This window comes from Sphaerodactylus townsendi, linkage group LG10 (genome assembly GCF_021028975.2).
Source record: "Sphaerodactylus townsendi isolate TG3544 linkage group LG10, MPM_Stown_v2.3, whole genome shotgun sequence".
In the NCBI taxonomy this organism is placed as follows: Eukaryota; Metazoa; Chordata; class Lepidosauria; order Squamata; family Sphaerodactylidae; genus Sphaerodactylus; species Sphaerodactylus townsendi.
The window spans coordinates 31435848-31461111 of NC_059434.1; the positions used below are offsets into that span (position 1 = coordinate 31435848).

General features: G+C 40.2%; 2 protein-coding genes across 7 annotated transcripts in view; one reads left to right on the forward strand and one right to left on the reverse strand.

The window, feature by feature from the left end:
• The window catches only part of LOC125440412 (NACHT domain- and WD repeat-containing protein 1-like), a 57761-nt gene extending 39844 nt beyond the window's left edge, over positions 1–17917 (forward strand). For 4 of the 5 annotated variants that reach the window (XM_048510228.1, XM_048510227.1, XM_048510231.1 and 1 more), the window contains 7 exons: positions 2314–2471; positions 9794–9951; positions 12194–12400; positions 13005–13099; positions 14450–14571; positions 15251–15304; positions 16890–17917. In XM_048510228.1, coding sequence (XP_048366185.1) covers positions 2314–2471; positions 9794–9951; positions 12194–12400; positions 13005–13099; positions 14450–14571; positions 15251–15304; positions 16890–17128 — 1033 coding nt within the window. In that variant the 3' untranslated portion in view covers positions 17129–17917. The remainder of the gene's footprint in view (positions 1–2313; positions 2472–9793; positions 9952–12193; positions 12401–13004; positions 13100–14449; positions 14572–15250; positions 15305–16889) is intronic. The other variant, XM_048510229.1, reaches the window with a different exon arrangement.
• A 2311-nt stretch (positions 17918–20228) lies between these two features.
• On the reverse strand, positions 20229–24360 carry ING2 (inhibitor of growth family member 2). 2 transcript variants are annotated; one of them, XM_048509937.1, is made up of 2 exons: positions 23959–24360; positions 20229–23053 (listed from the first exon to the last, which is right to left on the reverse strand). In XM_048509937.1, the coding sequence occupies exons 1-2, from the start codon at positions 24206–24208 to the stop codon at positions 22383–22385; spliced, it is 921 nt and encodes a 306-aa protein (XP_048365894.1). In that variant the 5' UTR covers positions 24209–24360; the 3' UTR covers positions 20229–22382. The 2 variants fall into 2 exon arrangements, with proteins under 2 accessions (XP_048365894.1, XP_048365896.1); XM_048509939.1 differs by lacking the exon at positions 23959–24360 and adding an exon at positions 23646–23751.
• Between the last annotated feature and the right edge of the window lie 904 nt (positions 24361–25264).

The window sequence follows — 25264 nt, forward strand, 5'->3', positions numbered from 1 at the left end:
ATCTGCTTTCATTTTAGTTACTTCACCAAACCTCTTTATTATTTTTTAAATAAATTTATTCTAGTTAATCTTTTTAAACCATTTTAAACAGTTCCTTGTGCCTGATTTATACCAGGAACTGTGAATTAATAAAGTGACACTCTCCTGCTTTCGAAGTGTTGCCTAGAATGAATATAAAGAGCTTTACTGCTTATTTTTGTTTTTATAAGGTGGGAAAACAGATATTTTCACTTTAAAAATGCTCTCATGCTACATTTTGAAGATAGAAACATAGCAAGGGCTACTCAGATCCTGAAGAGACAGGCTGTTATAGTTTTGGAGAGGAAAATCTCCTTAGGATACTTGAGGGCAGAGGGTATGTTGCACTATTGCTGCCTAAAATTACATAGGCACATGTTGGAATGAAAGAACAATAAAAAGAGCATAGGGATCTCTCTGTGGCTGAATCCACATGGACTTTTTTTCCACTGTGGCTTCCAAATTGCAACAGAATTTTTTGTAAGCTTTCCCTTTCCTTGGTATGGGTTGGATTCAAAACAAATATTCCAGTGGCAGAATGAAACTTCTTTGTCTTCCTCCCTTCCATTGCAGCCCACTAATCTCCACAAAACACTGTTCCTGGGGGGCAAGAGACCTTGAGGAATGACATGAAGGGGGTTCTGCATCAGAGAAGGAAAATTACTGAAAACTGCCACATTGGTCTCTTGAGCCAACCTTGAGTTTTTGGCTCATTCCGCACATGCAGAATAATGAACTTTCAAACCGCTTTCAATGCTCTTTGAAGCTGTGCAGAATGGCAAAATCCACTTGCAAACAGTTGTGAAAGTGGTTTGAAAATGCATTATTTTGCGTGTGCAGAAGGGGCCTTTCTCAAACTTGGTACCACCTTTGTGGGAAGAATTTAGTCCAAATGTGTTCGAAATCAGAAGCCATTTTCCTTACCTGAGTTCCCACAACTACCATTTGTCTCCTCTGTGCCACAGGAGGCTTTAAAATGACAAACAATAATTGCTGTTGCACTGTAACGATGATAAACTAGTTCTTCTGAATTTCCAAATTTACTCTTGTAAAGTAACAAGTCTCTAGCTCTGTTGATTGAGGAAGCTGTTTGAGGGCAGTGGTGGCAATGTGCTACACTCCTTGTGCTATCAGATTACTGGACCAATGAATGTTCGGATGAGGAGACAAATATTTCAAAGCCAACCTAGTGAGACCAGTTTTAAAAATCGAGATATATAATAAATTATATATTATAAGCAAAGCAGAGCACCAGCGGCTTTATGGATTAAACACGAGCCTCCCTTGCATAAGACTTTTTTTTTTTCCTCGCCCTGAGATTCCATTTCAGGGGATGATGTTCAGAAGATTTAGGCAGAAAGTGTTACATTTCTGGAATGAATGAGATTACCAGCCTAATCCAGAGGGCTGTGGCAGCCAAGGAATTCAGGTGGCACAGGAAGGCAGCGAAAGGAGGAAATTCCTCAGCTGCTGGAAAATCTCCTATAGGGCAAAAATGGACTAACGCCCCCAGAAACACCCCTACTCCATCCTCAGCTGTGCTGGCGACCAGATTTAGGCCAGTGCAGCACTGACACCCATCCACCTCCCTTCTTTCCCTCCCTGATTGTAAAAGTGCCACTTGAGCCAGCAAGGTGGGCAAATGTGCCAGCGTGTCCCTGCACTGGCTCCAAGAGCCAATCCCCCCGCCCCCAACTGGGCTGTCCCTGTCCATATATGCTCCCCTGTGATAACTGTACTGAAACGTAGAAGGAAATACATTAAATCATGATTAATTGATCAGATCAGTTCAATGATTTATTTTAACTAACTGTGGAAAATTTTACATTCAGGGTGTAACGTTTGCTGTAGTTGCACAAAAATGGAAAACAAAATGTACTGTAATAAATGCCAATTTAAGTCGGCATATTTGAGGCAAAGTTTTGCTTTGTATTTTACTAAATGCACTCTTCAGAACCCATTCCTGGGGAAAAGTCCTACTGAGAAAACTTCAGCAGAATTCTGAGTAGATGGGCTTAGGATCGTCCTATGTTTGCAATAACCTTACTGGTTGATTAATTAAGTCTTAACCAACTGACTTTTAAAAATAAAAAATAGAAGTAAAATTAACGTTGTGCTTCTTTAACCTTACATACAGAGAGACTGCCAATTGCAAAGAAGGATTAAGGAAAATATTTTATTCCATCTCCTTGCACATCTTGAAGTGAAAACTATGACTGATATTTGTGGATGTAAGAAGCTGTCTTGATTTTAAAAAATCCTGCTTGCCTTTTCTTGTTTATACTGTATTTTCAGAGACCATTTTATCACTTGGAATTTGGAAACTGGATTAATTAAAGATCGAATAAGACCAGAATACAAGGAAAAATTCTCCTTCCAAGCTGCCCAACATCATGCCTTGTCCAAAGAAAACACGAAACTATACAAAGAATTCTTGTCTAAAGAAATAACAGGTTTCATTCTAATTTAAGTCTTTTGTGCTTCAACTGAAAATGATAGTTACTGCAATGAATTATAGGAGTCAAAGAACACAGTAAAGTAATTCATGGGTAATTTCAAGTTTGTGCCCTTGAATTTACCCTGAACAGTTTCATACATTTAAGCCACAAATTTAATAAAACTGGTTTGAAATATGTAGCACAATGAAGATGTGAAGTAAAACTGAACAAAAGTTTTGAACTTAAAATACTATTTTGTTCTTGAATTTGGTAATTTGAATGCCTAGTACATACCTGGAAAAACTGCAGAGCTAACGTGGTGCAGTGGTTAAGAGCAGGTGACTTCTAATCTGAAGAACCAGGTTTGATTCCCCACTCCTGTACCTGAGTGGCAGACTCTTATTTGGTGAACGGGATTTGTTTCTGCACTCCTACATTCCTGCTGGGTGACCTTGGAATAGTGTTGTAAATATTACCATAAAAACAGAGTTGGTGCAATAAGGAGGCAGAGACAGTTGCTTTTACTGAAATAAAGTTTACTTGCTTACTAAGAATAAGGGTAGGAAAACTTGGGAGACAAAAAAAGAAAAAGTCTTACTAACTAGCCAGCTCAACAGCCAGCTCTCTCACTTAACTATCACATCGCTTGATATCTGTGATCACACTACTGGCTTCTCACTGAAGGGATAAAATTATCTGAGTTTTAGCTGAGGCAACAAGGATAAAATTATCAGTTCTCATTCATCTGCTGGGTAGGAGTGGGAGCTGCAAGACAGGTGAACACCCATAAAAGGCTTTGGCGTCATAGAACATGGAGAGGCAGCCCTGAATATAAGACATCAATAAATTACAGAGATTTACACTGCAATTTTAAACCTAATTCCACAGCACAATGTACCTCTAAAATTAACATCCATCTTGTATATCAAAATTACAAGCTTGTTTTGCAAACAATGCGGTGACTACTTATAGAAATTATTCTCCTATATCTCACCATTGGTTCCAGAAGCCGCGTTGCACAAGCTTTTTGCCATTTCTATGATTCTCACTAAAAAAACTATACATTTCAATCTTTCCCAAGGTATGCTGTGTGCCAAAATATGAGTCCAGGAGCCATAACGGTATGGAACATTGTGAAATCAAAATGTAAACGCAATGCGGTTAGAGTGGAGAAGGGGCTGATAGAAAACACGGATGTCGTGCTGGTGAGACATGGAAACTTTTGTCCCTGACAGACAAAGGGAATGGCCTCCTTGCAGACCCTCCCAAACCCATTTTGGGTACCAAACATGGGGTTTATCAAACCTAGAGACTGGTTAAGAAAAGGCAATATTAAGCCTCATTTCTTACTAAAAGCAGAAATATGTTTATGATATTATAGACTCTGTTAATTTATGATCTCCTGAAGAAGAAGTACATAAAGAAGCTGACAGGCCTTTACATCATTCCCTGCCAAAACAATGAGTACAAGATCCTTGAAGGAGGCCTTCTGCTTGGTCTCTCAGAGAACAGGTAATGTTTCTGTAGTAATGTGATTCCTGTTTCCCCCATATCGGCTCGGTGGGATGTAGCCTATTTGCACCTATTTAGCAGGTAGAGACGGTTACTAAAATTTTTCTCCAGTTAGACAGGTTAGTAATGATTAACTCCACCTAGGGTTAAAGAGGGGTAATCTCTTTCCGATTTTAACAAATCTTGTCAAATTAGGGGATGCAAAATCGCCCCAGGACTATAGGCCCCACTATGGCACCCCCTTGTGTGTACGAACTGTATGAAATAATACAATATATATTAATTCTAAATTTTTTTGTTCATTGGTATAAAGGTTGGGAAATTATTATAGGTAAAAAAAGATTTTTCATTTTCTTTTCCCCTTGAAATTTATATTGGAAGGGTTTAAACTACTTTTAGGTGGGATTTGGATCTCTCCCTCTGTTAGTTTTCTTTCAGTGGAATGAATACAAGTAGTTATAGGAATCTGAAGGTAGAAGAAGTAGGGAGGGAGAAATGGGAAGGAGGAGGCAATATAGTATGTTGGTTCTAGAGAGAGCTTCAGGGACAGATGCTTTGTTCTCTTGGTTACAACATCTCTCTCTCTCTTAGTGAGGAATTTTTTTTAGCCAGGCAGGTCTTGTGTCCTATTCCTAAGTTCCTTACTTAGCAGTTAACTCTGGACACACACCTTATTTGCTCTATGCTCTGGGGAGATATACCAAAGAAACTGTACTTTCAGCGAGTATCTGCAGAGTGTAGAGAAATTCTTCTAGAGAGGGATGGGGAGGGATTCCTGTTATTTTATCAGGATGTAAAGAGGCCGGATGGAAAAGATATCCCACTAGGCAAGGGGTCCCCAAACTTTTTTTTAAACAGAGGGCCAGTTCCTGTCCCTCAGGGCTGTTGGAGGGCCAGGACAAAAGAAAACTATGAACAAATTCCTATGCACAAATGATTTGGCAAAATGTTTGATTTTACTTCCCAAGCATTTCTGTCATGGTCTATTTTAGAACAGTGGCCAAAGTATGTCAAGTACAGGTGGAGCTCAAATATTGTTGGGGGCTGGAATACAACTGTAAAAAAAAGCAGACTTTTCCCAATAGAAGCATTCCATCTAACTTAGGATCAGGTATCTTCCTAGGTTCTTTCTCTAACTTGTGTGACTTAATTATCCAACCACAGCTGAAATGCCAATAGAATTGGTGGAACAGAAAGCCACAGAAACCTTGTGGAGTAGCTGAGAGGGAAGGCGGAGGCAGGCATTTACCACATGTGGTTTCAACTCTGGGTCAGAAAGAATTCATGATTTGGGGGGGTGCCATCATGCTAATTGCAATCCCAGCAACCGTTAGGGCCGGTTCCTCCTCTCCCTCAGGCCCCCACTACACATAGATGGAGCCATACAAGCATACATGCCTGTGGGGCAGGATAAATGCCTTCAGGGGGCTGAGCCCCAGACGTAGTTAGAGGGACCTGCCTTAGAGTGTGGATTCAATTTAACAGATTAACCTGAGGGTTAACAGAAAACTCTCACCAGAGAGTGGGGAGGAGGACTTCTGAGGAAGAAAACATTAGTTTTGGCTCTGAATTTAGTATATATTACAAGACATTTAATATTATCTTTTTGAGAGTTAAAACTGTTACTTGTAGAAGTTCTTGTCAATGCCCACAGAGAACTGGGAAAGTGGTGCAGTAATAAGGGACAATTCTTTGTAATGCTGCCAGCAAAAACTTATGCTACTTTCATTTTAGTTTACTTCACCCAAACCTCTTTATTATTTTTTAAATGAAATTTATTCCCTACTGGATTAATCTTTTTAAACCATTTTAAACAGTTCTTGTACCTGATTTATACCAGGAACTGTGAATTAATAAAGAGTGACACTCTCCTGCTTTGAAGTGTTGCCTGGGAATGAATATAAAGAGCTTTACTACTTATTTTTTGTTTTATAGGGTGGGAAAACAGATATTTTTCACTTTAAAATGCTCTCATGCTTTACATTTTGCAGAGATAGAAACATAGCAAGGCTACTCAGATCAGGAGACAGGCTGTTACTGGTTTTGGAGAAATCTCTTGGGATACTTGAGGCAGAGGGGGTATGTTGCACTATTGCCTAAAAATTACATAGGCACATGTTGGAATGAAGGAACAATAAAAAAAACATGGGATCTCTCTGTGGCAGAATCCCACATGGACTTTTTTTTTACACTGTGGCTTCCAAATTGCAACAGAATTTTGTAAGCTTTCCCTTTCCCTTGGTATGGGTTGGATTCAAAGGCAAATATTCCCAGAATGGAAACTTCTTTGTCTTCACTCCCTTCATTACAGCCACTAATCTCCCACAAAACACTGTTTCCTGGGGGGGGCAGAGACCTTGAGGAATGACCTTGAAGGAGTTCTGCATCAGAGAAAGGAAAATTACAGAAACTGCCCACATTGGTCTCTTGGGCAGCCTTGAGTTTTAGCTCATTCATACAGAATAATGAACTTTCAAAGCCACTCAATGCTCTTTGAAGCTGTGCAGAATGGCAAAATCCCTTGCAAACAGTTGTGAGAATTGGTTTGAAAATCACATTATTTTATTATTGTGCAGAAGGGGCCTTTCTCAAACTTGGTACCACCTTTGTGGGAAGAATTTAGTCCAAATATTATTTGAAATCCAAATATTTCCTTACCTGAGTTCCCACAACTACCATTTGTCTCTCTGGGAGGCTTTAAAAAATGACAAACAATAATTGCTGTTGCACTGTAGCGATGATAAACTAGTTCTTCTGAATTTCCAAATTTACTCTTGTAAAGTAACAAGTCTCTAGCTCATGTTGATTGACTGTTTGAGGGGCCAGTGGTGGCAATGTGCTACACTCAACATTGCTATCAGATTACTGGACCAATGAATGTTAGGATGGGGAGACAAATATTTCCAAAGCCAACCTAGGTGAGACCAGTTTTAAAATCAAGGATATATAATAAATTATATATTATAAGCAAAACAGAGCACCAAGCTGACTTTATGGATTAAACCGAGCTCCTTGCCTTAAGACTTTTTTTTCCTAAGCCCTGATTCCATTTCAGGGATGATGTTCAGAAGATTTAGGCAGAAAGTGTTACATTTCTGGAATGAATGAGATTACAAGCCCTAATCAGAGGGCTGTGGCAGCCAAAGGAATTCAGGTGGCACAGGAAGGCGAAAGGAGGAAATTCCTCAGCTGCTGGAAAGAATCTCCTACTCAGAGGCAAAATGGACTAACGCCCCCCAGAAACACCCCTACTCCATCCTCAGCTGTGCTGGCGACCAGATTTAGGCCAGTGCAGCACTGACACCCATCCACCTCCCTTCTTTCCCTCCTGATTGTAAAGTGCCACTTGAGCCCAATAGGGTGGGCAAATGTGCCAGCTGATGTCCCTACTTTGGCTCAAGAGTAATCCCAGCCCAACTGGGCTGTCCCTGTCCATATATGCTCCCCTGTGATAACTGTACTGAAACGTAGAAGGAAATACATTAAATCATGATTAATTGATCAGATCAGTTCAATGATTTATTTTAACTAACTTTAATGGAAAATTTACATTCAGGTGCCTTAGCGTTTGTAGCAGTTGCACAAAAATGGAAAACAAAATGTACTGTAATAAATGCCAATTTAAGTCGGCATATTTGAGGCAAAGTTTTGCTTTGTATTTTACTAAATGCACTCTTCAGAACCCATTCCTGGGGAAAAGTCCTACTGAGAAAACTTCAGCAGAATTCTGAGTAGATGGGCTTAGGATCGTCCTATGTTTGCAATAACCTTACTGGTTGATTAATTAAGTCTTAACCAACTGACTTTTAAAAATAAAAAATAGAAGTAAAATTAACGTTGTGCTTCTTAACCTTACATACAGAGAGACTGCCAATTTAGAAGGAGTTAAAGGAAAATATTTTATTCCATCTCCTTGCACATCTTGAAGTGAAAAGCTATGGCTGATATTTGTGGATGTAAGAAGCTGTCTTGGGTTTAAAAAATCCTGCTTACTTTTCTTGCAACATACTGTATTTTCAGAGACCATTTTATCACTTGGAATTTGGAAACTGGATTAATTTAAAGATCCGAATAAGACCAGAATACAAGGAAAAATTCTCCTTCCAAGCTGCCCAACATCATGCCTTGTCCAAAGAAAACAAGGGAAACTATACAAGGAATTCTTGTCTAAAGGAAATAGCAAGGACTTTCATTCTAATTTAAGTCTTTATTAGCTTCTTCAGAAAATGATAGTTACTGCAGTGAATTATGAGAGTCAAAGAACTACAGTAAAAGTAATTCATGGGTAATTTCAGAGTTTGTGCGCCAGAATTTACCCTGAGACAGTTTCATACATTTAAATACACACAAATTTAATAAAACTGGTTTGAAATATGTAGCACAATGAAGATGTGAAGTAAAACTGAACAAAAGTTTTGAACTTAAAATACTATTTTGTTCTTGAATTTGGTAATTTGAATGCCTAGTACATACCTGGAAAAACTGCAGAGCTAACGTGGTGCAGTGGTTAAGAGCAGGTGACTTCTAATCTGAAGAACCAGGTTTGATTCCCCACTCCTGTACCTGAGTGGCAGACTCTTATTTGGTGAACGGGATTTGTTTCTGCACTCCTACATTCCTGCTGGGTGACCTTGGAATAGTGTTGTAAATATTACCATAAAAACAGAGTTGGTGCAATAAGGAGGCAGAGACAGTTGCTTTTACTGAAATAAAGTTTACTTGCTTACTAAGAATAAGGGTAGGAAAACTTGGGAGACAAAAAAAGAAAAAGTCTTACTAACTAGCCAGCTCAACAGCCAGCTCTCTCACTTAACTATCACATCGCTAACAAAGAATTACTACTGAGCAAGTGCAGAGTGTAACAAAGAATATATATCTAATATCTACTGCAGACTGGCATGTAGCTCATGCCAGATCTCCTGACCAATAGGTAACAATTACCTGATCACTGACTTCTGACCTCACTAACTAATTAGCATGCAACAATTAACTCCTTCATTACTGGATTGTGTGACTGGCACTTGCTAGATCCCAAGAGATAGTCACCATTCTTTGGAACTCTCTCAGCCAGACCTACCTCACAAGGTGTCTGTTGTGGGGAGAGGAAGGGAAAGTAGTTTGTAAACCCATTTGAAACTCCTTACATGTGAGAAAGGGTGGTATAAATCCAAAATCTTCTTCTTAAGACTATTTGAAAACACAGCAAGCTTGAAGAAGAAGAGAAGGCACTACAGATTGGCTGTGGTGGAAGAATGCTGAACAAAAGTAAAATTAACTGGATTTTTTAACCTTTTTCTGAGACAGCATCCTCTCCCACACAGCACACCATCACTGCTACATAAAAAAAATCTCCTTTATTTTGGAAACAGTTCTTGACTTGACACTGGAGGTGATCAATTCAAAGTGAAAAATTCCTCTAAGCTCCTGCGAGCCCTTAAGTGAACTTAGAATAGCACTCTGGACCAATCAGATCTTCTGCCCATGGAGAATGACTTTCTCCCCATTCCCTTTCTGTTGCAGCCCAAGTGTCCCCTGAAATGTTACTCCTAAAGAATAGCCCCATTCCCTGATGATTTCAGGAGACATCGGCTGCAACAGAAGGGGCGAGGAGAGAAAGTTGTACTGCATGGGAGGAAATCCTTCCACTGGCAAAAGTGCTCCAGTGGATCTAACCTTTTGGATTCTTCCATAATCTCACTTGCATAACTTTAGACTCTGACCTTTGTTGATACCCAGCCTTACAAAATAACTGATGTGACTTATAAATGTAGTCTGTAAAAATAAATGTCATTTTTATACACACACAACTATTGTTACTCACATAGTGGGATTACGTCCTCCATGGGAAAGACGAAATGAAACTAAAAGTGGAAAGAGAAGACAATGGGAAAAGTCAGTGAAAGTGGAAATGGAGAAGATGCAGAAGCTTGTGAATGAGAAGAGCAATGCTATTGACCAGTATCTCCTGAGTGGAGACCAAAAGGTTAGAATAAATGCCCCTGCCACTGTGTATTATTTAAAGCCCAAATAATAATAGTCTGACTTATTTTAATCCTTTAGATACATGAATATATTTAACCCATTTTGAAGTGCAGACTTTTGGCAAACAGAACTGTGCAATGCCTGGCTTCTCAAACAGTCAAAAACAAAAAGTCTTCTTCTGTTTTTGGAATATCCAAAGAATGATATCAACCAAGAAACCTGTGAAATGACATTGTAAGGAGTAATGAATTCTATAACACCAAGGATATATATATACACACACAGCTGATCACAAGAATTGAAACTTCATATGGAAGCCAAAGACAGACTGTTGAGGAAGTTGTAGGCTAAAGTCAGCAACTTGAATCTAGAAACATATACTAGTAACCAGTACTGAAAATGAACTCATTAGTAGCCTGCTGTACAACACACCATAATAATCTTGTCTAGGTGCCTATGTCTTTCAGAAGTGGCAGATTCTTAGAGAGCAGCACGGGTACAGTGCTGGGATCTGGAGTGTATTTAAACCAATAACAGGATTGCTCATTGGCAACAATGATGAAATGACCACTGGATATCATGGGAGCAAGAAATTCCGAATGACTTGCATGGGCTCCATTGAACTATATTGCAACTCACAGAGGTTTCAATGAAAATGCGAAATGGATTTACAGGGAGGATCCAGATAGTCTGGTCTGATACTGGAATGTCACCCTCAGAGTGGAACGATGATCTCTGGGAGTAGTATAAGTATTCTGGAACTGGAATGAAAGTCTTCAGAGTGGAGTGACAGCCCCTGGGAATAAGAGATGTATTTTGGGACTGGAAAGATCCCAGAGTGTAATGATGGTCCCTGAAACTAGAGAGCTGCCATTCCATTCCATCCCATCCCATCCCAGACCAATCTATCTCATCCCAGAAACCCTCATTATAAATCAATTCTGCATTTTCACTACAGCTTTTGTGTGCTTTAATGTATTTCAGTGGAGCTCATGTAAGTGCACATTCCATTATCTCCCATTGTTGCCAATGGGCAATCCTGTCATTGATTTTAGTAATCCCTCCTTGTAAAATTGGGTTGGCTTGTCTTCTCTGACATTGGTTGCATTAAATTTGCCACATTGCCTGGTAGTTCTGCCAGGATTCCCTGGTTCTACATTTGTTCTGTTGAGCTTGTCAGTTCTGCTTGCACTGGGTGGGCTTTGGGTCAGTGGTCACTTTGCTTGCTGTTATGTATTTGGCTATTCTTTGCCCTGGAAAAAGTAGGAAGTTTTTCCCTCCATAGAAAACAATGGAAGATGGCTGCGGGCACCTTGTTTAGGGGCCCATAAGTCCAATATGCTTGAAACTTGGGGATTATTTAGTGTGTAGGCCAGTGGTGGGATTCAAACATTTTAACAACAGGTTCCGATGGTGGTGGGATCCAAAAAATGACTGTTAAAAAGTATTTTTAAAATATTTTAATATCACTTTTTTAATTTTAAGAATTAAAAAATATTAATACTTAATTAAAAATATTTTAAGTATTAAAAAAGTGATATTTTAAATTTTAACAACAGGTTCTACAGAACCTTCGGAATCCCCTGAATCCTACCTCTGGTATAGGCACTGTCAGCTCTACTGCAGTTTTGGTGCCATTTGTTTGCAAAGATTCCCAACAGGAAATAATGGAACCAAATAAAACCAGAATCCCCCCACCAATTAAAGCCCTGGATCTGAATGCCAAACTGGTATTTGGGACCTGAATAACCAGGAATACTGATATTTTTTTTAGCTCTCTGATACCCAGATCTAAAAAAATACCAGTTTTTGTGGTCCACGTTCTTAGTTGTGAGGATAAAATAGAGAAGGGTTTTAAACTGTTGTAGAGCCATTTTCAATCCCCATGGGGGCATAAGTAAAGTAAAATTAAAAGTCCAGGAGAGGGAGGTACCACGGTGATACATTGGTAAGGAGAAACTGATGGAATCAGCCAAGCCAGCTGATAAAGATGGCTTTGCTTTTGTCAGTCTGCCCTTCACCATTCTATTCTCCACATATTAATGTTTTTCCAGCTGGGGTAGGGGAAGGCACTGGCTTCCAACAGCTGAGCCTGTTTATACATCAGCTTTTTGCTGATATATCCAGAATATTAAAAAGATAGCTAAATTAAAATGTTATTTCATGAAAGAACTCACATTTGTGGGCCAATATCCTGAACAAACTCAACTCTGAAAAGCCCCCTTCTCCCCCTTCCTTTTTAGGTGGCTGTTTGTTCCTACTATGCACATCACCTGTCAGTGTTCAGCTTGGAAAGCATGTCCCACGTCCAAACGATGGAGAGCAGAGATTCCATGCTTTTCTTACACTGTGCTGCCATAACCTATGATGGTCTTTACCTGGTACTCACCAATTATAGTGAAGAGGAGAAAATCAGCTATGTGACATTGTGGAATTTGAAGTCTGGAAAGGTATTATGTCTGAAATTTTTTACAGAGGTTTTGTCTCTGCCTTGCAGTTACAGAAAACAATGTATCCCTCCAGAGCTTCTTTATAAATGGTTTGGGTAGTAAATAATATTAGTCCTTTGAGCTATTCTCTCAAGCTCTGCTTTAGATCAGTTTGAAATTAATGTTAGAAAAATACTGTATCCTGAACCTTTTCAGTCACCCTCCCCTTTCCCATGGATTGTCTTGTTAGTTGTTTTGCTCTTCCAAGGGAATAGAGCAGAGGTCTTCAAACTATGGCCCTCCAGATGTTCAGGAACTACAGTTCCCATCAGCCTCTGCCAGCATGGCCAAGTAGCAGGGCTGATGGGAATTGTAGTTCCTGAACATCTGGAGGGCCATAATTTGAAGACCCCTGGAATAGAGGAACATATGAGCAGGAAACCTTGTTCTACCAGCAGGAGTAATGTTATCCCAAAGGAGCACTATGATGTACAACCATCTTTGGGTGACTTGAAGAAAGGCTAGCCTTGTACATTAGCATAAGTAAGCTGCAAATAGCTCTCCAAAAGCAGAAGAGAGCAAGAAGATTGCTTAACACTGATTTTTCCTCCCCTTAAATGTTTAGGTTCAGAAAAGATTACAAAATGAGCCAAATGTCTGTTGCATAGCCATTACTGATGATGCAAGTAGAATAATATTTGGAGTGATGGTGGAAAACAGGTGAGGAAAATCCATTATGCATTCATTAGACCTGTTTTCTTATTAAAATTACTTAGACAAATATTTCTAGTACCATTTAGCAAGACAGATAGCTGAAGACTGTAGAAAGAATTGTTTGCTATCTTTTAGTCTTTTTGAACCGGAACATTGTACAAAAGAGAGACAAGCCTTATTACTTGCAATAAAGAGCATTTTAAAGTGTGTTTTTTTAATTTGGACTAATCTATTCTGGTAAAAGAAACTGCAGATATCACCAGGAAGGAACTCAATGGCAGAATAGATATTTTACCAGAAGAAGATTCAAATTTTAGTTATAGAACTTCCAATTACAGGATCTCAGAAACCAGATGTTGAGAAAGACCTTTTTCCCGAGACCCTGAAGAGCTGCAGTCAATCAAAATACTCAGTACTAGACTAACTAATCAGTGGTCTGGTCTGGTATAAGGCAAACATGTTTTTATATTTAACACAAACCTTCTTTAGGTACCACAACTGCAAGAACATCTAATTCCTTGAGCTGCTTTCATCAGTTCATATGGCCAAGGGACTGTATCTGTTTTTCTCCTCCCTTGGAACAATAGAGCCCATGCTGCATCCCACAATGCATTTGACACTCAAGGAAGACTATTGACCATTGTGTATGTGGAGTGGGAGTGGATGATAAAAGCAGGAGGACAGTGCTAGTGTTCTGGACTGTGGTCCTGGACTTGGCACAAAGTTAGAAGCTATATAAGAACATAGTACTTTGTTTTCCGAAAGTTTTAATAAACCTTCTGTCATAGCCTCCTGCCTAAAAGTTGAATTAAAATCCAGTGAGAGGGAAGAACTACAGCTTTCTGTTCAATCTTCATGCTCAAGGAAATGTTGACAATCAATCATGCAATTGCACAGTTGTCAACTTATGTTAGCTGACAAACTTTGAGTCAGTGGTGTCCTGTGTTCTATTAATCTTTACATGACTCTGTCTAACCTCAAGTAACTACGGTAATCTGTAAGATGACACAGTAGCTTCTATGTAGACTGTTTCCTATAGGAAACTGAACTATGAAACTTTGGAGCCAAAGTTAAATAAACAAACAAAATAACCAAACCAAGGACCTGTAGGAGTGTCCCAAAATGTTAAGAGTTTAACACAAGAGAAAAACACTGGATACATCTATCATGCAACTGTACTCAGCGTCTTCAATATTACAATGTGTCGTATAACACTTCCAAGGATTAACTAAACGAAAGAAGAGTTTGTACAACTTGCAACTGTTGTTTACCTTCTCTACAAAAAGCTATTGCTGAATGCCTAAGTCATTATGAATATTATAGAACTGACAAAAACTTCCATTCGTAATTTTCTAGGATTAAGATTTGGGATCCATTTAAGCACAGGCACAAGTTAATTCAAGGTTATGAAAGTCTCCATCTGACTGTGAGCAGTAAATTACACATATTAGAAAGGACAAAGGCAATCCTGCTTGCAGGTAGGTTAAATATTGTAAGTGGAACTTTTGGGGCCTGATAACATACACCATTGAAAGTATACCAGGCGTTAATTCTTTTAAATCTAGTAAGCCTTTTAATCATTTATTTTTCACTTTGACTGTCTAAAGAAAGCTTAACTTGTTTATGATGCTGTTTTAAAAAACTTATAACCCCAACTATATTTTAAAAGTTGTAACCCATATTGTGCTTTTCAAAGTATATGATTGGACACCTTTGATCTTCTCTATAAAATAAACTCACAATATTCACTGAATTGGCTGGTCAGTGCTATGGGAATACAGCTCCCTTGGCCAACTCCATTTTGTCTTTTTTTATTTAGAAAATAACATGTAAGACAGACACTAAATCCACCCATATACCAGGGAGACAGTCCAATTTACAATCTTATTCCACATTAATTATAGAATCTTACTATAATTCAAAAATAAAATCATATGGAGTATTAACTCCTCCTTTTTACACATATGAGTGTGTATGTGTATATACATGTATGTGTATAAGTATGTCATATTAAACATTCAGGTATATCTTAAAATAGACTCTTTTATCTGCTTGTTTGGTTTGTCCCTATTCCACTATAAGAGAAAAGGATACCATGTTGCAACAAACTTTTTCTGTACCCCACCCTTATTATCTTTCATTTCTTATATATTGCAGTTGTATCCATCAGGGAAATATGCCATATTTTACAAACCCATAAATCTGTTTTAGGTAAGACTGCTAGCTTCCAGGCTTGTGCTAACAGCTGCCTTGCCACTGTGAAAATATGTATTAGTAAACATTTTGTTTTCTGTTGTATACCTTCAGGGAGAATATTTTTAAAGTTATCTTGGAATTGCAAGGTGACTTACAAACAAAAAATTCATTTATTACCCTGACGATATTTGTGCAGAATTTCTACATTCATAAGCATGACTACCAGATATGTAATATAGTATTTGTACTTAAAAAAAAATAATTTTACAACTACAACAAAACTACCACAAAACTAACTAAGTGATCCAGTCACTCTATGCTAATTAAACGTAAGTACTAATAGCTATTTTGACTGCCTGCCTAGCACCACTGCAGAAATTATCCATATTATAGTAAAGTAAAGTTTCCCCTTCAGTTGTGTTCGACTGTGGGGTACCACTGCAAGCAGTGATTTCATAGACAAGCCATTTTTGTGGGGTAGTTTGCCATTGCTTTCCCCGGCAATTCTTTACCCCCTAGCTATGTGCTAGGTACTCATTTACCGACCAAGGAATGGCGGGCTGGCTGAGTTGACCATGAGCCAGCTGCCAGGATATCTGACCCACAGGGGACTCGAACTCCTGATTATGTGAGTGGCAGTGCAAGCACAACCACTACAGCTCCCGGCTCCTTATTATAGTAACTTTCCACTAATATAAAAAAAAGAAAGCTTAAAAATCTTTGGAAATACTTTAACCCAAATTCAATTTCTAAAAAAGACAAATACAAACATATCTTATCTCCCCAATTTAATTCAGGAATTGAAAACTTATAAATACAAGTTTTCCAATCCTCTTTAAAAATCTCTACCATTTTATATGATTAAAACTGACTTCTGTTGTTTCTCTATTAAGTTAATATCTAACATTTAAATCTATTTTATCAGTTTTCAACATATAATTTCATACTTCAATGACTAGATATTTTAAAGTAAGATCTTTATTGTTCTTTTAAAAAATTCCTTAGCGCTCAGTGTAGAGGTGGTTCTGTTGTTGACCTTTGTATGTAAAAAGGTCGCCCCTTTTAAGCCAAGTAAATCTTATTTGCTTCAGTATCAACTGAAAAAACATAGTCCTTTCTTTTTTGTAAGACTCTCAGTGGTATTTCCTTCATTATGATATCTTTATCCTTCGCCTTGAATGGTGATTTTTATGAGTCTCTAAGATTTGAGCAGTTTCTGTTTCAACTCCCTTATTTCTTCTACATTGCTTGATCATGTAGGTGATAGTAGAAGATGCATTAGCCAAACTCTTGTAAATATTTTAGATGTTGAATATATGGAGGTGCCAAGCAGATTTGTCAAGGCTGCCTATTTTCACTGTATAACCAAAGATACACAGACATCAGGCTAGTAACATATGTAAGATAGAGAACACGGGAAGCAGCATTAAAGAGAATACTCCTCCCCACTGCCCATCCTACATGGCTTTTGTTCAGGCAAGTCCCACGAGCCCCAGTGTAGCTCTTTTGTTCGTCCAAAGGAACCTCCTCCATTTATCAATAATGGAAATGCTGGCAGTATCCATCCTAACATGATGGTATGTACATTTATTTCTATTAGGTGAAGTCAGCCTCTGGGATTTGGAAAGTGGCACACTTATATCCATCTTTACACCAGACAGCAAGATCTCCTGCCTAACTGTTGCCTTTGACAGACAGACAGTACTTTTAGGCTTGAGTGACAGCTTGGCTCTGATCACTTTGAAGATATTGAGCATCACCTGTGCTGGAAGTTCAACAGGAAAAGATTTATTTGGAGAAGAATCTACAAGCAGTGAAGAAGAGCCCGAAGTTAGTTAAGGAAACCATTCTGAAAAGAAGACCATACGCCAAGTATAGAAGCTGAAGATGCAAGTATTGCAAAAAGGCTTTTAAAAGATTTGGAAATTACTGTCACTAATGTGACAAATGAAAATTAATTTAAATTCTATTAACTAGCAAAATTAAATAGAAAGTTCCTTCTATTGTTTGTAATTCTAGCTCCCCGAGATGTTCACTCCATATGTCTGATGAAGCAAGCTCTGACTCAAAACATATTCCTTGCATAAAAGCATCAGCATAAAGAGCAGCCTTGCACTCCATAGTGTGAATAAGCTGTGCAGCACAGTGAACATGTTTGTACACAGCATATATAAGACAAAGGATACTGGAGATCAGGTGGTTGATTTTTTCTGAAGTATGCCAGTTTAAAAAAAAATTAAGATGAAATATGCATGGACTCATCTTGGACCCACCTGCCTTGTTTTCATTTCTGTATGATACAATCAAATGACAACTGTTTGAGATGCTAGTTTAGTTTGATTTGGCAGTTTGACACTGAGGTGAAATTGTACTTGGTGATAGGTCATTCATAGCATTGCTCTTTGCAAGCTGTTAAGCAAGCTTTAATAAAAGGGTTCAATCAGGATCACAGCACGAAATGCATTCAGTATTTTAATTACATTTATTGATAGAAAAAGAGTGGGGATGGAGAGATAGTTGAGATGCAACTGCTAAAGAAACCTAAAGGGTTTCTTTTAAAAAAAACCTGGTTTAAACTGAAATCCAGCATGATACATAAACAGAGAGGAATACAGAAGAGGAGCTCTATCTAGGCCGTTTCCGCACGGTCGTGGAGGCGCCTCCACGCCGGCAGAATTCTTGCCGGTGTGGAGGCGGAGGCCGTTCGCGTGCAAGCATGCGGGCGGCCTCCAGAGAGGACGGCAGACGGCTCCACACAGAGCCGCCTCTTCCCCCCTCCCCGCCCCATTTACCTCTCGTGTCGCCGTCCTGCGGGCCTCCTCAGCCCCGCCCACACTGCCCTCCGACCTCCAGGGGTCGGAGGCCAGCAGGACGGCGACACGAGAGGTAAATGGGAAAGAAGAAAGAAACAGCGTGTTCAATGGTCGCGGTTAAGCACCGCGCAGCGAGAAAGATGCTTTCCCCTCAACAACAACCCTTTAAAGGGTTGTTGTTTAGGGCGGCCTGACGCCGCGCTGGGGGAGGGGGAGCGCAGTCAGGTCGGCGCTGCTGTGCGAACGGCGGCACGTTTTTGGCCCGTGCGGAAAGGGCCTAGCACAGTTTCTGCAAGAACCTTTTGTAGCCATAGATCTCAGAAGAGAGAGACTCCATTTAGGAACATTTTGAAGAAATTTCTTGGCCAGCTAAAAAAAGAAAATGCAGGAAACAAGCAATACATTAAAGAGACGTGTATGTATGATTGAATTCAGTTGCAGACTGTGTGAAGAAGATAGTGATGCAATAGATGGAAGCAGGTCAGCCAAAGATGAAACATTAGGCTGAAGTCCAGAAGATTGCGTGTATACTTAAAACTATTCTATCACTTTTACTAATAGCACAGATGTTACTACTGCAGTGTGGAAACTGCTGAAATCTGGAAAGAACTTCCAGGATTGTTTAACATAAGAACCATGAGATCAAACCAATTCAGGTTAAAGAAAGACAGACCACCAAAGTTAAATTACAGGCTACAATTAAGATAATGGGATAAACACCAATGTCATTCCAAACTACAAAAGGGAGATATTTGTATCAGCAGCAGCAGCATTTCTTACAAATAGGCACATCACCCATCTATCATGCCAACCTTAACAAAACCTCTGCGATAAAAACATATTTAAAGAAAACCACTCCCATGGGATGGAGTACCTGGTGCTTGAATTCCTTAAATTGCTACACCAACTCCTCACAGCAGTAGCCTATTGTTCAGGCACAAAGACTAAGAAGTGGCAAAGTTGGCAAACATATTTCTGTTGCAGTCCATAAATAGAAAGAACATGAGGATGAAGTTACTAGCTTTGGAAATTTGAAGAAAATCAATACGTATTTGAAGAGTTGATGCCTGTAGCACTTAGTTATTCTGTAATGTTTAATAAAAGTGCAGGTCGTGTAGTATGCAACGTGAGTAATGCTAATGCAGCTTGAGAATACTATATTATGATGTAAAAGTAAACCATGTAAGGTGGGGTTTTTTTAAAAAAATAGCAACAAATATAACCATGTAAGAAACCACAAAGGCAACCTTATTTAGGTCTGCTTTATGGGACTTACTCCCAGAAAAAGTATTCTTGGGATTTCTCTCTTATTGTATCTTCTGAAATTGCATAAAGGCTCTATTTGCTTTTAAACCAATGTTTTAGGATTATAGGAACCATTTAGTGTGTGCTTTTGGTTAAGATGTATCTAACATATGAAAATCCAGTGTTCTTCACTACAACACATGGGCCTGCACAAACCCTTTACAGCTGCTGTTCATTCTTATTAGGTACAAGAAAATAATTAAGAATGTATGAATATGCCTTTTTTTAGTGTTTATGTTCTTATGTGGTCATTGAGTTTGTGTTTCAGTCACCTTTTTTTACAATAGTGTATAAATAAATAAGAAGGCTATTGTTACAAAAATGGTTAAAAATTAGGTGAATTTAGCAACTAGAGTTGGCATAAAAACAGAAAATGAGGTAAAAATCAGGTGTCTTGGTTCTATTTGCACAAGGGAGAACCAAGAGAAAGGGAATTTGTAGTGAAACAGTGACGTTGTAAAAACTGTTTTCATCCCTGGAAAAAAGGTACATTAAAGGTATTAATATCATGTTCCACACACACCAGGACTTTTCAGCTCTTCCCCACAGCTACTCCTATAGCTCAGCAAGTAGTCAGAAATAGTATTTGATATGGAACAAGGGGAAGGCTTACAGTGCACATATGCAGAAAGGCTTTTGCATTCACACTTGGCTGTTTGTATGTGTACCTTACTATAGGGGTAATTTTTAAACATGGAAGGAAGAACCATGCATGCTTCCTTGAGCTTCTCAGCGGAAGAGTAAGTTAAGAATGTACTATAAAAAGATGTTACATGTCCACATACACACATGGCGATATAAAACAGAAAAACTACTTGTGCGCCAGTTCTATAACCAAAAGGTTTTTTATTCATAAATTGTAGCATGCGAAATATTAGATCCAAGTAATCGGTACACTCTAGTAGCACAGTTCCCATTTGTATATGCCCAGGCTTACAAATTTTAGAACTGAGAGACAGATTGTCAAACCACAACAAGCATATTTTTTTTAAAAATCAAAGTAGTACTTTATAGCAGTAATGCCATTTCTTAAAAACAGGAAAAATTACCTTTTTGCCAAGACAGGGCTAAGGACCAGGTATCCATCAGAAAGAGACACAGTAAATTGCAGTAACAAGCCAGGGTATTCCCAGTTTAGAAGTCATGCAGGTATTTGATGCACAACACTACTTGTTTGCCGAACTCCTGTGCCTAGAAACAATCTGAACTCTTCTATAATAGCATTCTAGAAATAACAATTTGTTTTATAATCAGTGGAAAGTGTTGGAGTGTGGTGTTATACATTAGCCATTTTAATTAAAAAGCTTTTTAAAAAATGTCAGTCAGGTTGGACCAAACAATTGTATATGTGGGGTGGGAGCAGCAGCCAATTACAACAATGGAACAGAAGTCTGGACTGTTTTTCTGGACATTGCATGATTTTCAAGATGGAAATTTCATCAAACTATCAAAATTACAGCTGTATTATTAATCTGCATTAAGTCTCTGAACAAGAGAATACATTTACAAATGAAGACTATTTCTGTATGATGGGAAATAGTTCATGACCTGCCAGTTCACCTGAAATTTATGAAACGCAATTTCTGGTAACGCCAAGATGAAACAAACTTCTTTTGTCTTTATAGAACATATAGGTTCTGTGTGACTGATGTGTAACAGAGCATCAATTAATTTAGATAAGATCTAAGGTCCCAAAGATATTGTTTCTCACGTTTATAAAATGAAGTTGTCCATCTGAATCACAGGATGCAATCAATGTTTGTCTGAATACACAATACTTCTAAAACCTCAGTAAAACGTGACTCAAAGTAATAAAGTATCAGTCATCACAGAAATGTTAATATTGCTGCTGTAAGAACAAGAATTCAAAGAAAATGGAAATTTGTTCTTGAGATGTTTTATCCATTTATTTTACATTGCTATGCTATTGCCTCGCATGCACACAGTAACATCCTTCATGAAATGCAAGTGGAACTCTCTGACCTGCCAGAAATAAAACAATACTTACTGTCTGGGAAAACCTACATGTTCAGACAATTAGACCGCAACTACTTCAAATACTCTGTTAAGGAAAGAATGCCTGCTCTTGGAGCACCATCAGCTACTGTGTTCCAAAGGCCCTTATTTGTCAGGTTTTATGAAGTCAACTGGAAATTTAGAAGTTTAGGGTCTTTTAAACAATTGCTGTATTCAAAACAGGTGTTTTCTATTATCAACTGCACTTTACTATTTTCCAGACTTTTAAATCTATTAACTAGTTCAGCGTTTCGTTCAGGCAAAATCTTGCAATTGCCTCAGACAGATACATATTGCTGTTCTTGCACATTTACTGTATTTCTTAAGATGCACTCCTGCAAGCACTGAGTGAGTCAGAAGGAAGATAGTACAACTGATGTTATGAGAAGAGGCAGCATGGAAAAGACAATTAGCCTCAGTTCAGGATTGGCATTATAATGATGAATGGAACTCTTCTAGCCATGAGTATTTTATCACTTAATATACTTTCTATAAACATAGACATCTAAACACCACCACTAGATTAACATAAATAAGTTAAGAGACATATATGCAGATCACATGGAAGGCAATAAAGAAACAGGCTGGCTTTTGCCTTGAAAGACTTAAAAAGTAACTAAAGTTGTGACTGCAACAGATGTTAACACACCAGTCTTAACATGATTATCCCTCCAGTTCTTCCTCATCAGGTATCAACATAATTATACAATTATTAAGAAGAGTGAGGGAAACTGAATCCCCCCTGTGCTACTCCTATGTGACCCTGTTTGAAGGATTTGGTTATTTAGTGCAGAATATTCAAGAGCACAATAGTACTAACATCTATTAATACTCCATTAGTACTGTATGTTTTAAAAGTTATTGCATAGCTTTATGCACTTTTCTAAAATACTGGTCTGCTTATTAAACAGTTTTTTTTAATAAAAACCAAGCAGCTGTCAACATATTTAGAGCATCAACTACCTTGATCTTCTATCTTTTTTGGACTTGTCTGTACATTTATCCATAGTCTTCTCGTTGTCTCCTCTGCATTTGGGGCAATACCATTTCCCCTTAGGTTTATAGGTGAGTCCAACACATGAAAAGTGAAACCACTCAATAGGACACAGTTCGTTGTCACACCCTATCATTTCTCCATAAGACACTTGGTCACAGAGACAGTAAGTTGGTTCGTTAGGGTCTACTGCAAAGTCTACTGGAGAAGCTTCCCTCTCTTGTTTAGCTTTGGAGCGTTTCTTTTTCTTGGCAGACTTGGATCTCTTTTCTTTAGGAGGCTGATCATCATACTCATCGATTCCATTCGCTATATGACATATATCACGACTTTCACTAGTACGCTGTCGGCGGGGCCTTCTTGAAGATCTCTCTGGTTGACAAGGATCCACTTTTGACTTTTCAATGGGTTTTTCAGTATCTGAGAGATCTTGAAAACACTGTGAGTGAGAGTCTATTTGCCGGGCTCTATTCTCCACTAACTCAAGCATCTGAGTAACAATTTGGATTTTCTCATCTCCCAGTTCTTGACTGTTGATCAAGGCTCGCTGAAGATGCTGCTGCAACCGCTTTTTCTGAACGGGGTCATCTTCGCTCTTGTATTTCTCATAAGACTCATCGATTTCTTTTAATGCTTCTATCAAAGAAAAACAGAGAAAGTGCATTACAAGGTAGAACTGCCCAAACAATGGCATTCCAGTTATACACAAGTATGTGACTATACTTTATCAAATATTTTGAACTGGAGAAAGAACATCTGTACCTCAGCACCCATCCCCAAGCAAACTACTACCCATGGATTCTGACTATCCAGAGAACTAAAATAGATTACAGAAACCAGAAAGATGTAGAATGCAAGGGACAACTTGGTGCCGGATACACCTACTCTTAAACATTTTACAGGATTTATATCCTGATCTTTGATTTACTATGCCAATCTACAGCCACCCTTAGTTGGGTACTGAATGCCACACTTAAGCACACTGGGAAGTCTGTGAAATCAGGAGGACGGGCAGCGTTTGAATAACTTGATTTTCAAGTCACTAGAGAGGCATCTCCGGTGCAAAACAGCAACGTGGGCACCAACCATGACACAGACGCCCAAGCCGGCGACTCGCAAATTTCAGGCGACGCGTGTCACAGTCCCGAAGGACGCGCGGCTCTCCCTCTACGTTCATGACGGACTCCCTACGTACTTTGAACACGCAACGAGGAATCAGGAAACATGCCTTTGTGACAACATGTTAGGAAAAGGGGCCACACTCCATGACCCCTCCCCCAGGGACTCGAAAAGGGGGTGGTGGAACCGACAAACTTCTCTCCTTCAAGGGTCACCCCGAGTCATCAGCCGGATGTCCACAACGAGGATGGCTTGTTGAAGGGGGTGGTGGTGGTGGTAGCCATTTTCTCCCCCCCCCCCCGCGCGTACGTCCGGCAGGGGAGGAGCGAACCGTCCCCCGCCCCTTTACAAGGCTGAGGGGGGAGCAGTGCCGCCGCCCTGTCCTCTCGCCACCCCCCGCCGCCGTCCCCTCACTCTCTCACCGCGGCACCGCGTGTCCATTTCGCGCAGTAGCGAGGCCAGCCTCTGCATGTCCAGTGGCAGGGACTCGACGCACTCCAGGTAGTCCTGCACGTAGCGCGCCAGGAACCTCTCCGACACGCCGCCACCGCCGCCGCACGGGAAGCTTGCGACGCCCCCGGCCCCACCGGCGGCGGCAGCGGCGGCAGACCCGGCCGCCGCCGCCCCAGACCCCGCCCCCCCGGGCTGTTGCCCCGGCGACCCCAACATCATGACGCGACGTGACAGCCCCCCTTCCGCCTCCCTCAGGAGACCCCGATCCCGCGAGGGGAGGGACGGGAGCCCCCGAGGCGGCTCCTCAGTCGGCGGAAGCGGCCGGGGCGCGAGGAAACCCTCCTCCCCCACTTAGGACTCCCCGCCTCCTTTCCCTTCCGCACCCCCCTACTTTTTCGAGCGGGAGATTGCGCATGCGCAAGGCCTTCCCTTATAAGGCGCGGCCGGTTCGCATTCTCCCGCCTTCCCGTCACGGTTGCGGCGATTGGCTCGAGCGGGGTGGACGTCAGAAGACAAACGTAGGGTGGGGAGGGCAAGGAATGAAAGGCAGGAGTCGGCTTAAAGGGGCAGCGGCGCCCTTCGTGGTGAGACCGTGCCCCGTTCCTTTCCTGTTCCGTCCAGCGCTCGCTTGTCCTCTCCCTCTTTTAATCGTTTGCGCCAGCCAATCAGCTGTCGGGAGGGGCGGAAATGGAGCGCTTAGAAACCAAGTCTCAAAAGACCTTTCCTTATCATTGTGCCCCCCTCCCCTGACGTGTCAACGACTGTGTTTGATGGAGGGAGCTTTGACTCTCCAAAGCTAGCACCGCCTTGCAGCTCTGCCTGGTCTTCGACGGGCTACTGGACTCCCATCCAACTGTTGCCCTACAGAGCAACGCGGCTCTCCTCTGAAACTGCCCCCATTCTAAGATCTCTCTGAAGGATTGCGCTGGTCCAAGAAAAAAGGCGCGGCGTAAAAGTGGCTTTGAAAACACGTGCGACTTGGAAGGGGTGAAACCGTGGAAGGAATGTTGCGCGCAGGAATGTTTGCAAAGGAGGGGGGCTGCTCTGCCGTTTAAAATTGGCCTGACAACAGTGGGGGAGGGGAATAGTTTCTCGCCATCTTACTCAAGAGTAAACCGCAGTGAACTCGGCGAGATGAGCTTCCATATTGCATGGGGAAGGTGCACGAGGTCACTTGATTCCCGGCCTCGCCTTGGGAACAGGAGGGCTGGAGGAATGCCATCATGCATTCCATTTAAAACACCCCTCTTCTTTGGTAATGATTCCAGAGGAGTA